Source organism: Arvicanthis niloticus, chromosome 18 (assembly GCF_011762505.2).
Source record: "Arvicanthis niloticus isolate mArvNil1 chromosome 18, mArvNil1.pat.X, whole genome shotgun sequence".
In the NCBI taxonomy this organism is placed as follows: Eukaryota; Metazoa; Chordata; class Mammalia; order Rodentia; family Muridae; genus Arvicanthis; species Arvicanthis niloticus.
In genome coordinates this window covers 50,390,653-50,404,745 of record NC_047675.1, presented here as the reverse complement: position 1 = coordinate 50,404,745, position 14,093 = coordinate 50,390,653, and the positions used below count along the sequence as shown (strand labels likewise).

The 14,093-nt window shown below is 50.2% G+C and overlaps 1 protein-coding gene across 6 annotated transcripts in view; it reads left to right on the top strand.

The window, feature by feature from the left end:
- Positions 1-14,093, top strand: part of Ttc13 (tetratricopeptide repeat domain 13) — a 55,984-nt gene that overhangs the window by 27,483 nt on the left and 14,408 nt on the right. For 4 of the 6 annotated variants that reach the window (XM_034522464.2, XM_034522460.2, XM_034522465.2 and 1 more), the window contains 8 exons: positions 888-1,004; positions 1,788-1,898; positions 6,366-6,448; positions 7,763-7,904; positions 8,074-8,248; positions 10,846-11,002; positions 12,816-12,946; positions 13,380-13,512. In XM_034522464.2, the coding sequence (XP_034378355.1) occupies positions 888-1,004; positions 1,788-1,898; positions 6,366-6,448; positions 7,763-7,904; positions 8,074-8,248; positions 10,846-11,002; positions 12,816-12,946; positions 13,380-13,512 (1,049 nt within the window). The remainder of the gene's footprint in view (positions 1-887; positions 1,005-1,787; positions 1,899-6,365; positions 6,449-7,762; positions 7,905-8,073; positions 8,249-10,845; positions 11,003-12,815; positions 12,947-13,379; positions 13,513-14,093) is intronic. The other 2 variants (XM_034522466.2, XM_034522467.2) reach the window with 1 other exon arrangement.

The following is a 14,093-nucleotide window of genomic DNA, read 5'->3' as shown; positions in this document are numbered from 1 at the left end:
CATGACTGCGGACATTGGCAGTTGTGCCAAGATGTGATAGTTTTCTACCTAGGGGTCGATAGGCAGAGAAGGGCACTCTTCATTCCAAGGGGTAACCCCACCCCTTCCTGGGATAACCATGTGTCCTCTTTCTGCTTTGGAAGCCACTGCCAATGTTTGGGGTGGGCCCACCTGAGGTTGTGCTAAGCTCTTGCAGAACAGGTGACCAGCTAGTGATGCAGGGGAAACATGCCCTTCCCTAGAACGTGCTGAACAGAGTGGGGTCAGGTGCATGGACACAGGAGCCCACTGGGGTTTTCTTCTCTCTCAGTGGCTTCCTTCTGGGTGCTTGACTCCCATCGGTGTTGTCATGCTGCCTGAACCACAGTGACTCTGTGAGGGCTCTAGGGGGCTTCTCAAACAGGCAGTTTCCCTGTGATGCTGCTGCGTGTGGTTGATGAGCTTGGGGCTGACAAGGCACTTGGGGTTCTAGCACATATTCTTCAGCTCTTGCTCTCACAGGGAGAAGAGCTAGAGACCATGGAGGACCGTAACTGCCAGGGACTAGTCTGTCTGTCTGTCCCAGCGGTTGAATGTGCACGTGCCAGGGTTTTACTTAAGAAGTGAACGTAGCATAAGCAAAGGTTTCGTATGTCAAGACTCTGGTGTTTCCGGGGATGGAGTCAGTAGCAAGGCGGCTGCTAGAGCCACATCCCTGTCTCCCCTTGCTAAACAGAGATAGTGGCCCCTCTGAGCATCCACCTGTGCATGCATGAGGCCGTGGCTCGAAGCCTGCTACAGGGAGCTTTGTGAGTGGCATGTGGCTCAGTGGAATGGGAAAATTAAAACACTGAAAGTGTAGGGCTGGTCCTGGGAATTTTTCCTGATTGCATGTTTTGGATTTCTAGATTCTGTCCCCTCTGGGACGAATTAATGAAGCTGTAAACGATCTCACTAAAGCTATTCAGCTTCAGCCGTCGGCACGGCTGTACCGGCACCGGGGGACCTTGTACTTCATATCTGAGGTGATTGCCCCATAAAGATTGGTCCACACCTCACTTCTCTCGTCATCTCAGCAGCCCCTCCCTGCTAGATCGAGTTTAGTTAAATGTCAATGCTGAAAGGCAGCTGAGAGATTGCTGTCTTTGGCAGAAATTAAACGCAACAGAGACTAGTAAGAGCCAGTGTGGGTCCACGTTTGGGCCGTCAGCAGCATCAGATTCTAGACTGGCATGAAAAGGCTGCAGTTTGGTTTGTCGCCTTTGCTTGGAGGTACAACTTGAATTCATCTGGTTCTCAGTCTGATAGCTGCAGTCTGAACCTGTCAGGGCCTCCAGACCCTTCTTTTTAGGTGGCCTGAATCCAGCAGTAGTCTGTTTCTATGACAGTGGCTCCGTGGCCACCCGTGTCTGTGAGCTCGCAGTACTTTAACCATGCACATGTAGACCAGAGCTTCAGCTTAACACACAGTGAGGCCGCACCACACACAGTGAGGCTGCACCACAGCCTCTTCATTTCAGAGGTGTCCAGTGTGAAAAAGGTGGTCTGGTTGGTCCTGGAAAGGCTGAGATGAGGGCCTAACATTAAGCCTCTGTGAACACCAGTTAGCGGTTAATAGGGCGAGAAGTACTAGTTAGCGGTTAGCAGGGCGAGAAGTACTAGTTTGGCTGGACCCCTTCACCACTGGCATTTCCTTCAAGGCCAAGAAGGGCACAGGACCCACTGAGGCCTTCCCTCTGTCCGCCCACAGCAGAGAACATTTCAGATTCTAACAAACACAATCTTATCTCTCCTCCTCCTTTCCATAGGACTACGCGACAGCCCACGAGGACTTTCAGCAGTCCTTGGAGCTGAACAGAAACCAGCCCACAGCCATGCTGTACAAAGGCCTAACTTTCTTTCACAGAGGACTTCTGAAGGTGAAGCTGCGCTGCCCGCGCCTGCGCTGCTGTGCCCGCTTCGCTTGTGGGGTGGGGGACTTAGAGGAACTGATCCGATGATCTCAGAATGATGTCGCTGGTTTCTTAGCAGTGTGTGTGTGTGTGTGTGTGTGTGTGTGTGTGTGTGTGTGTGTTGCTTCCTCCTGGGTACTCCATCTACATCCTTGTGTCTCTGTGCTGCAGGCTGTGCCAGTAGCCAGGGATTACAGAGTTGCTACCTCCCCTGCCTGAGCCACAGTGCCAGCAAGGCCACAGGTACTCCTGTGCCCTAGTACAGGGTAATCCAAGACACAAGACGGGAAGGTGGGCTGGCCTGAGAGTTCTGCATAGTCAGTTCCTTATTGGAGACAACATTGTATGGTAAAGCCGTCCTGTGCAGCGATGATGGCCTTGAGTGTTGGAGACTGACTAATGTTAGCAGGACAGGAAGTGTCTCAAGCAAGAACGAGCATCTCATTACACAAATAGTTCTGCCGTGCACACGGTCCTGTGCACACATGCTCTGTCTGCTAGCTGTTCATCTATGCATCTGGCCATGCACAGCTCTGAAACTGGTTTGTGACCAGTTCCTACACAGTGTGATGTAATGACAGCACCTGTAACAGCCACCTGTGTTAGCCATCACAGGCCATCCAGAGAAGCCTGAGAGAGCCTGTGCCCTGACCACCTGCTAGACACGCAGCTGAGCTTCTTGCACGTCCATAAAGTAGGCACAACCTTCTGTCTCCTCCCAAAGTGCCCCCAGAGTCTGGTAGCATCTCATGAGATAAAGTATTACAATGATTTTATTAGGAACAATTTAATTGATGTTTTATAGATGCTTTTTAAGAACCCCTGTCAAAGTGAAAATCAAAAGACAAAGAATTTGCCAGTTCTCTATGTATTCTTGACATCCTATGTGCAAGTGCCCGGGATGACCCTGAGAAAGACTTCCTCGTAGGCACGGGGCTGCCCGTGAGGGTACAGGACTCACACTGGGCTGTGCCCACCCACTCGGCAGCTCCCTTCCATTCTGTATCTTTTCTCACAGCCTCTGGAAGTGAAAAGGTTCGGGCCACCATGCTGCACAGAGGCAGCCTCGGGGCCCATGGAAAAGACCATCCAGTCTATAGTATGAGTACTTCTTAAAGGAAAGCACATGCCAGCAGATGTGTGTGTGAGGTGGAGCTGGGCATAGGCACAGGGGCAGTCTTCTGAAACAGGCTCAGAGGGAGACTTGGTTCGCTTTATCCAGATCTCCACAACAAGAGCCTGGGCACTGCTTTGACTGCATTCGAAGTCCCTCAGTAAGTGGGTCTTCCCAGGTCACTGGGTCCCTCCTGCCGCTCTGAGTCAGCACACATGGGACAGTGGGCCAAGTGGAGGCAGCTCTCGATGGTGTTTTATCTGTCCAAGCAGGTCACAGGGTTGCACCTGATCCCTCTTGTCCCACCCATGTCCTCGTGAGGTGTAGACGCAGGTTATGTGAATTATGTACCGAAAGAGCGGCCCCCTGGTATTTGCAGACACACAGCATCAGACTCCGCAATGGGCTGGAGCTCACATTACACCATAAAGTGGATCTGTTCAGGCCTGTGACAGGCCAGAAATTAACTAAGTAGGTGACTTTTTATTTTACAAGAGCCTTTCATGGAAAGATATCAAACATCTTATAACCTTTTATGTGTATAATTTGTCAAAGAAAGGGTTTGACTGCAGCTTGAGCCAATCTTCAGTTTGTTACTGCTGCCTCAGCTTTCTTATGTGCTGACGTCTCATGAGCACCACCGTATCTGGCCAGGCACGCCACACTCGTACAGTGTGGTGGGTCCAGCCCTTGGCGTACGACAGCAAGAACTTTCCATTCGTTTAGTCCAAGTCTTAAGTACATTTTAAGCTCTTTGCCTTGAGCTGTTGGGAGCAGCCAGAATGATGGCCGCCCGGTGACCGTGAGGACAGTGATGGTGGAGTGGGAACGGTGGCATTGATCAAGCCAGTGGTTCCGAAGCAGTTTCCGTACTTAGAGGTTGCCTCGCGTGAGCTGCTCTCTTGTTCCCAGCGGCTCAAAATCTTGATTCTGCTGTGTCCCTCTTTGGCAGAGTGAGGTAGAGAGCTGAGCAGAGCTTAGGCAGGAACCTGAGACCAAAGACTCTTAAAAGCTGAAGAGAATCAGACCCTGAAGAACTGTGGCGTCCACGCATGCTGTAAGTGGAGTGGGCAGCAGATGCCTGTTGGGCATCGCCCCCGGATGTCCACAGACACTGCAGGCTTAACATGCCCCAGCCCCCCTCCCTGCTGCCCTCCTCTCCTTCCTGTGGTGGCCACTACACTTGCCTCTCCCAGACTCCAGCCCAGAAGCGCCCTGTCTGCCTCCCTCACCCACTGCCACCAGATCCTGTCTCTGAATCTGACCCGCCTTTCTCTCCTCAGGGACACTCACCTTTACCTTTCATTGTCTCTTGCCCAGATGCCCATTGGCCCAGCCTAACTTCACCTCCCTGTCCAGGCTCCCACTGCTGCGCTGCCATAGTTACCGCCTTTTCCCCACAGCCCTGGGGTGCCTGGGCAGGCAGCAGCTAGGTTCTGTGTTTCTCACCACTCACACCCTTGTGCACCGTTCTGATTTCCCAGCATTCCTGGCTCTGAGCTGTGTGCAGTACAGCACTGTGCTGTCTTCCTACACTGCTGCTCAGTCCCTAGAGCACGTAGTTCTCCCTTCTTATTCCCAGAGCCTCATTCCTATCTCTACTTTAGCTTATAACGTTTATGCTAATAACCCATTACATAATCAGCTTCCTGTTCTAACTAGACTGAGGATTCTCAGAGAACAGAGATAATGATCTTCTCATCTTGTACCTACCCCTCAATACCTCACACTGGGTCTGGTACACAGTAGGCACTCAATATGTGTTTGTTGACTTGAAGTATTATAAAAGCTCTAAAGATCCCGACTAGGCCGTTTGAGTAGCCGCATTCAATGTTGTAAGAGCCCTTCAGCTCTTCTTCCCCACCATTGCCTCAGCAGAGTCTGAAACCAGCCCCTCTGGCCATGCTGCCCCTCCATCTACATGGAGCCTGGATGCAGAGGCAGGTGGCTTTCTTGCAAGTCATCAAACATTTATTGAGTGCCTATCATGTGCAAGGCATGTGGCGGCGGCAGCTCTCTCCCACGGACACCTAGTTGGACAGACGTGGTGTTGTCTTCAGATTGCAGTGGCTGCTTAGTGTCATTTGTCCTGCGCTTGGGGAAGTGTGATGTGTTTATACTTTTTATTACAGTAACAGTGATGTCATGCAAAAGTCCAGATGCAGTGTCTCCACGTGTACAACTGCAGTCAGGTGCAGTGGGTCCATGTGTGTGCAGGTACAGTCAGGTGCAGTGGGTCCACATGTGCAGGTGCAGTGGCTCCACGTGTGCAGGTGTGGTCAGGTGCAGTGGGTCCATGTGTGTGCAGGTGCAGTCAGGTATAGTGGGTCCACTTGTGCAGGTACAGTGGGCCCATGTGTGCAGATGCAGTCAGATACAGTGAGTCCACCTGTACAGATATAGTGGGTCCACGTGTGCAGGTACAGTGGGTCCACGTGTGCAGGTACAGTGGGTCCACGTGTGCAGGTACAGTGGGTCCACGTGTGCAGGTACAGTGGGTCCACGTGTGCAGGTACAGTGGGTCCACGTGTGCAGGTACAGTGGGTCCACGTGTGCAGGTACAGTGGGTCCACGTGTGCAGGTACAGTGGGTCCACGTGTGCAGGTACAGTGGGTCCACGTGTGCAGCTACAGTCAAGTGTAGTGGGCCCACGTGTGTAGGTGCAGTGGGTCCATGTGTGCAGTGGGTCCACCTGTGTAGGTGCAGTTTCTAGCCGTGAACAGAGTGGTACTCTCTAGAGGTTCTTCTCACGTGAGGATTTGGGTGGGCACATTGTGCCCTAGATTCCTTTCAGTATCCACGGCACAGGGCCTCAGCCACGTCTTACTGCTGTGCTGAGCCAGCTGTGTCTGGTGCTCCTGTGGGCTGTTTTCTTGCACTGTTAGATCCAAGGAGTCCCCACCAACTCAGGAGACTTTTTTGCTTTTTCTATGTCCGATTTATATCAGTCTGTCTTGTTGACTCATTTTAGTGCAGTGAGCTATCATTTTGAATAATCTCACAGAGCTGTTGAGTTTCCTTGGTTCATTAGACTGTTATGGATTGCAGAAGTGGTGTTCTTATGAAGGTGAAATCATTAGCCCTCCAGGTTCTCCTGAATTAGGCAAGACAACAGCTCTGTCACATTCGAAAGGGGAAGCAGAGCTGTCCCACAGACACATTTGTTTACTGTTAGGGTCAGAGCCTCCCCACGGTTCACTGCCTGCCTCCTCCTCCGTCTTACCTAAGATAATTCTTGCAGCCAGGCGTAGCATGTGTAACCCATTAGTAATGCAAGTGGAGTGGTGTGAAGGGGCTCATTTTCTGCATACTTTCCACAGGAAGCCATCGAGGCCTTCAAAGAAGCTCTGAAGCAGAAAGTTGACTTTATCGATGCATATAAAAGTCTGGGACAGGCCTACAGGTGAGTGACAGTGGCCTGGGACAGGGGGTTGTCTCCCAGAAAAGATGTCCACTTTAGGTTTTGAAGGCATTGCCACACCTGCCAGCATTTGCTTTGGGATGTGAGGGCCCCGTGTCAGGACCTCGGTCTGTGTCACCATATAGGAGTCCTGTTGGTGTACACAGTTCTCAGAGGGTGTCAGTCCCTATAGATTGGTATTGTGCCTGGCCCTTGGAGGGGGAGGGGGGTTGCTGGGTGATTGACACCCTCACCACTTGCCAGGCTGTGTGGTGTTGAGTTCCCATCGTGGGAAAGTCAGCCCAGTTCCAGAAGCTCTGGCTAGACCCTCACCTCCTGGTTCTGAGCCTTGCCCCACCATTAGAGCATTTAACTCTAAAAAGCAGCCTCACTCTGACCAGAAAGGCAGGTGACATGGTTATCAGTAGGAACACATGAGCTAGGAGCCCCTGGGACCTGAACTCTGCAGGGTGCCAGGGTAGGCTCTCCGGGCTTCTGGCCTGTGAAGGAGACATTGTGGCTACAGGGGAGAGGCTGTGAGAGAACTAGTGGGTTCCACCCTCCTGTGGCTAGCTTGCTCGTGTGATGGGACGGTTTGCGAAGGCTCCTTGCACTAGCTGAGAGTGGATCTGCCGGGCTTGTCCGGGATTTAAGGGATGGTATTGATTTATCCTCCCACTCTACAGAATTGTTAGGAAAATATATTTAAAGTAGGTTGGAAGCAACCATATATGACTGTGTCGATGGAAGTAAGCATTGTGTTTTTAAAAAATATTTCTCATTTATAGTAAGTTGGTATATGGGCTCTTTCCATCCTTTGGAAAAAGCTTAATATTTAAAAAAGAAATCGGTAGCAATTATTTCCATTCTGGAAGAATTTAATGTCTGAAGTATACTCATTTTCTTTTTCCTTCAAAATTTCAAATTACATGATGTCTTACTAGATGTTCACTGAAGTGACTTCAGAGACCAAAGGGATACAGTTTTAATCCTGTGGGCTTCACATTTTCTGTGACTATGATCCACGTACTTTTCCCTAGAATGGGAAGAGTGTGTTCACCCAAAGCCATTCTTGAGGTTGGTGCTTGTTATGAACTAGGGGAGGAGTTTGACAGTCAGTAATCCTAGAGAAATCAAAGCATGTGGGCACGCGCTAGTGTGTTAGATTACTGAGTGCTGTGAAGACTGGCTGTGTGAGGTGTTCAGGTAGTAAGAGCCATGGCCTCCCTCACGCCTCACGAGCTCCCAGCCCTGCGCTCCAGTGCTGCTGTTGCTGACCGGCTTGCGCAGTGCTCACCACGGTTGTTCAATCCTTAGAGAACTGGGCAACTTTGAAGCAGCCACGGAGAGCTTCCAGAAGGCCCTGCTGCTCAACCAGAACCATGTGCAGACCCTGCAGCTCCGGGGCATGATGTTGTACCACCATGGCAGCCTGCAGGAGGCCCTGAAGAACTTCAAGGTGAGCCTCAGCATCAGGCAGAGCCGTCGCTGGACCCTTGCTTGTTCCTCAGAGAGTTCAGTGGAACTAAAGACCTAACAAACCTGGAAGGAAGGCTTCTGGGTAGAAGGAACAGAGTAGCAGTCCTGACCCATGTGACACTAACTCAGCCTTTTGTCCTAAACCATAGCGCTGCCTGCAGCTGGAACCATACAACGAAGTGTGCCAGTACATGAAGGGGCTCAGCCATGTGGCGATGGGGCAGTTTTACGAGGGAATTAAAGCACAAACGAAAGTTATGCTGAACGACCCTCTTCCCGGCCAGAAGGCCAGCCCAGAGTACCTGAGGGTGAAGTACCTCCGAGGTAAGCAGAGAATGGGGGGAGTGTCCCACTTCGTGCTCAGAGCTGTGGGTGTCCTGCTGCTTCTGGGAGATGGTGGAGTGGAGGTGGGCATCCTGTCCCTAGTGACTCTTGCTACTGGAGGTTTCAGGACCAGGGCCTCAGTGTCGTCCAAGACAGGCCTGATGTTCCTTCTGCCTTATCTACGAGTCTTGTAAAACTCAGAAGCTTGGCCTGAGTTTGAATTTCAGGTTGGATGTGCGATTCATTGTGGAAAGCATGTCTTAAGCCATCTCGGTTCACTGGAGGACAGGAAAGGACCTTGCGTGGAGGTTTCACTGTTTAGAGTTAGTGGCCTTGCATCTCTGGCCCCTCATTCCAGTATGTCACGTCCTCCTGTGTCAGAAGACCCACTCTGGTAAGAAAGGAAGCAAGTCACAGACTTGCAGGGCAGAAGCTCTGGAGAGTGATGCTTCTGGCTTGTTCCTCATGGCTTGTGCAGCCTGCTTTCTGACACACCTCAAGACCGCCGTCCCAGGAGTGGTACCACACGTAGTGGGTGGGGCTCATCCACATCAGTCATTAATCAAGACAGTGCTGTACAGACTTGCCTAAAGCTGATGTTATTGAGACATTTTCTCAGTTAAGAGTCCCTCTTCCAGAAGGAGTAAGGAGAAGAGGAGAACAAGGAGAGGAGAAACTAGGTGATGAGAGAGAGAAGGGAGGGGACGGGGGACATGGAGGCAGATGTTCACGTGTCTCCACCAGTCAAAGATAGTTGATATATCTAGGTTGGGTATTGGGTTACACTTCTGATCGAGCATTACCAAACCTATAAAGCCTTCGGTTAACATTTTAAAAAAATTGTATAAAAGCAAAAAGGAAGCATGGGATAGGAGGGGAAATGGGGATAGGGGATGGCATCTGAAACATAAATAAAATATCCAATAAAAAAAAAAAAGAGTCCCTCTTCCAAGACATATGTAGGCTTGTGTCATGTAGACAAAGACCAGCCAGTGCACACATGTATTTTCCAGCATACACACACGTGTCCTCCAGCATACACACATCTCCCACTGATTTGGGAAGGTGTTTATTGTCTGCATACCCACATATTTTGCCTTTGTTCTCATAGCCCTTGAGAGTATTATTGTAAAACAGAAAAAATAAAGCAAGCCATGCATACGATTTTAAGTTAGGAATAGCCATACTAAGAGATAAAAGCATGTGACATGCAGGATGGTTGAGTGAGTAAAGACACTTGCCACCAAGTCTGTCCAGCCAAGTTCCATCCCCAGGACCCACATGGTGGAAATAAAGAACTATGCCCTACAGTCTATCCTCAGACTTGCCCGCGCGCGCGCGCACACACACAAACACACACACACACACACACACACACACACACGATGACACAGGTGCAGTTTCCCAAATAAGAACAATGAAGAAAACATTTAAGAGAAATGTAAAAACAAGCGGGGGGGGGGGGGGGTAATTCTAATGGTACATTTTATGTAATTTGATAAGAATAATTATTTTTTTACTTAATAACAATTTAAAATTTTAATCCAGCATATAATTGATAGAAAACTGTTCATTAGGGTTTTTGTTTGTTTTGTCTTCTTGTCTTTCTGGATAGCATCACATTTTATAGCCCCTGATAGCCTAGAACTCACTCTGTGGAGGATCCTGTCTCAGCCTCCTGAGTGCTGGGATTGCATGCACAAGCCACCATGACTGTTCTGAGAAATGTTATGGTTTAGGTCTAGGGAAAACCTGCTCTTCCAGAGAACCTAAGTGTGGTTCCCAGCAACCACATGTGACAGTTCAGAGCCACCTGTAACCAGCTTCAGGAGGATTCAAGATCTTTGTTTTCCAAAGACACCTACACTCTTATGCATATATCCACACTCACACACACACACACACACACACACACACACACACATACACATTTACAGACACACACTTTAAAGTAGTGAAAACCTTTTTAAAAGTGTTTGACTCCATGATGTTTTGCTCCAGGTCAAACCCCTGGGGTATATTTTGCAGTCACAGGACGTCTCAGGTCGAGTGCTCCTCTTTTCTTATCCAGTCTTGATCAGAGCCTGGACTTCATCGACTTTATAGTTGGAAATAGACTGATATGCACGTGTTATTCCAAACATCCTGAAGTTCCTAATAACTGAATCAAGTATCAGCAGCCCAGAGGGCCATCTTCCAGACACCTTGTCCCTTACTCCACTCTGGCTCAGCAGAGCTGACACTGGGTATGACACCCTGAGGGGGCAAGCACACCTGTTAGTCAGGCTGTAGTGAGCTTGCACACTTGTTTGCTCTGTCAGAGCTGACCGATCCCAGGCTCTCTCTGACGCCTCCCTTGGGTTTCAGGCTCTGAAACAGAAAAACAAGCTCTTTGGCTTTATTCATGGAAAGGTTAGCATGTAATCAGAGCAGACACAAGCTGGCTGCTGTACGTGATTCTTGTCACTAGCAGGCTTCTGTAGTCCTGGAGCTGTCTGAGAATTCTTAAAGGTAAGGACAGTGTGGTTCAAAGCGTCCCCATGGTGACCCACTCCAGCAAGGGCTTCTTTGGCAGTGTCTGGGTTTCCTGTCTACAGAGTATTCTCGGTATCTGCATGCGCACCTCGACACCCCTCTGACGGAATATAACATTGACTCGGATCTACCGGGCAGCTTCAAGGACCACTGGGCCAAGAACCTGCCTTTTCTCATAGACGGCTATGAAGAGCAGCCTGGCCTGCAGCCTCACATCAGGTAAATGCTGTGCTATGTGTGTGGTGTGGCCATCCACAACCCAGCTAGAGGCTCTATTTGTTTTTCCGTGTGTGTGTGGGGGGGGGGGGGGGGATTGGGCCTCAGTATGCATTTATTCCAAGGTGACTTAATCTCATAATCCTACTGCCTCAGCCTCCTGAATGCTTATATTTCTTGATCAGTAAGTGACTTCTTCCCCATGTTCCTACTACAGTTTGTAAGTCACCAGCTATTTCTCATAAGTTATACGTCACCTGGAGACGTTCTTACTGGTGTCACTGCTGCTAGCCCAACCTTCTGTGCGCATGTTGGGCAGCCTTTATGCTTCAGATACATGGAAGCTAATGGGCAACCGGTCGTTAGCACTGTGTTTGTTTGCTGCTTGTAAAACACGTTGTTTATGGTAGTACACAATTAGAGGCCAGCACTAGGGAGCTGGAGGCAGGATGATCAGGAGTTCAGAGCCAGCCAAGGAACATAGGTTAAAATCACACCATTAGGCAGCTATTGCTGTGATGGGCAAAAGCATCTGTGCTTAAAGGCAGTCAGGCCACAAAACAGATCCAGGGCAGAGATTAACTCCCAGAAGCCCAGCAGCTCCTTTAAACTGAGAAATCAACATAGCTTCGCATTTCTGTTCTGCTGAAGTGAAAAAGAAGATGAACTCTCATGGGAGAGAAGTACCCAGAGAGTGTGCCCGCCAGCCCCTGCAGTGGAAGGAAGGAGACCTTGTAGGGGGGTACGTCTTAGTTTGGTTTAGTATTGCTGTAATGAAACACCATGACCAGAAACAACTTCTGGAGGAAAGGTTTATCTGGCTTACACTTTCACATCCCTGTTTATCTCTGAAAGAAGTCAGGGCAGGACCCTGGAGGCAGGAGCTGATGCAGAGGCCATGGAGGGTGCTGCTTACTGGCTTGCTTCCTATGGCTTGCTCAGCCTGCTTTCTTATAGAACCCCGGACCGGACCACCAGCCCAGGGATGGAATCACCCACAGTGAGTGGGACCCTCTTCCTTCCATCAGTCACCAAATAAGAAAATATCCTCTAGGCTTGCTTACTGTGTGAGCTTATGGAGATTTCCTCCATAATTGAAGTTTTCTTCTCTCAGATGACTTTAGCTTGTGTCAGCACAAGAGGGGGAAAAAAGGGAAGAAAAAAAAAAAAAAAGCAGGCTGAAGTCAATTCAGATCTCTGATAACTGCAATAAATGTCAGCAGACTGAGTATCACTTAAGAGACATAGTCAGGCCCTGCACACTGTGTGTCTGGAGAAATTTACAGAACAAATGCTAATGAGGACCTTAGCCCCCTAAATATGCTATGTAATGTGTGCTGGCTTGCATGTGGTAGTAGATGGTACACTTGACTCACAAAGACAGATTGCTTCTTGTAATTGTGTGGTGGGATTTGAAGCTGACTGTGCCTAGTCCTGTGTGTGTCTTGGTTGGGCTGCAGTGGGGCAGGTGTGCTGCCCTGCAGGTGTGCTGCCCTGCAGGTGTGCTGCTCTGCAGGTGTGCTGCTCTGCAGGTGTGCTGCTCTGCAGGTGTGCTGCCCTGCAGGTGTGCTGCCCTGCAGGTGTGCTGCCCTGCAGGTGTGCTGCTCTGCAGGTGTGCTGCTCTGCAGGTGTGCTGCCCTGCAGGTGTGCTGCCCTGCAGGTGTGTTGCCCTGCAGGTGTGCTGCCCTGCAGGTGTGTTGCTCTGCAGGTGTGTTGCCCTGCAGGTGTGTTGCCCTGCAGGTGTGTTGCTCTACAGGTGTGCTGCCCTGCAGGTGTGCTGCACACATCCTTATCTTGGTCCTGGTGCTTCCTGCAGGGATGTGCTACATCAGAATTTTGAGGGCTACAAGCCTGAAGTCCAGGAGCTGATCTGTGTAGCTGACCGCCTGGGCTCGCTGATGCAGTATGAAACACCTGGGTTCCTGCCCAACAAGAGGATACACAGAGGTATTCTAGAAACTCTAAATGGACTCACTATAACCCTCGAACAAGGTCTCTTTAGAAATTGTCCTCTCCTGTACTCTGCTTCCCCCAGGACCAGAACAGGGATGTTAGTTCAGGACAGTTAGTTCAGAGTTCTTCCAGCTGGGTTCCTGCCGTCCTGCAGGTATGGAGTGTGGCTCTCAATCCCTTACTGCCAGTCGGGCCAGGGCAGCTTTCCTTCTTACAGGAGGGAGGCAGGGCTCAAGGCTCTGCCTGCTTCAGCAGGAGGCACTGTTGGGTGACAGTGGCTTGCCTTACTGTGAGTCGTGTCCTCTGAAGCGCAGTCTCATCAGCTGCTTCCTGCCCTTTATGTGGTCACCCAGGCTTGAGAGGAAAGATGAGAACCGGCCCCTTGGTAAGGGTTCTGACGAGCTCTGTCTTGGTATGTCCCCCTCAGCCATGGGCCTGGCAGCACTGGAAGTCATGCAGGCTGTACATCGTACCTGGACCAACTCAAAAGTTCGCATGAATGGAAAGACCAGGCTGCTGCAGTGGAGGGACATGTTCGACATTGCTGTGAAGTGGAGAAGGTAACCCGTGGGCACACGCAACAGTGGGCAAGATCTCCTCTCAGACCACGTCTCTCTCAGCGAGAGGTTTCCGTCCTGCTTTGCTTACAAAATTAAGTTAATATAAAATAGTTATTTCCCCCTAAAGCTTGCCATAAATCACGGTTGCTTTTAACTCTTCAGAACACACTCAACTCCTCAGGAAGTAGGAGCAAGGGTTGCCAGGTTTCTAAGGCCCTGTGTGAGCATGGCGCCTTAGATGAGGCCCTGTGTGAGTGTGGCGCTTTAGATGAGGCCCTGTGTGAGCGTGGTGCCTTAGATGAGGCCCTGTGTGAGCGTGGTGCTTTAGATGGGGTTTTTCATGTTTCCTTTCTTTTGTTTTTTCTTGGTGGGTTTTTTTGTTTGTTTTGTTTTGTTTTTCAAGACAGGGGCTGTGTAGCCCTGCCTGTCCTGGAACTCACTATGTAGACCAGGCTGGCCTCAGACTCAGAGACCTGCCTCTGCCTCCCAAGTGCTGGGATTAAAAGTGTGCACCACCACCACCTGGCTCGAAGTGTCCTTCCGTACTTGTGGCCTGTCTCCTAAGGTACAGACCACCTCTG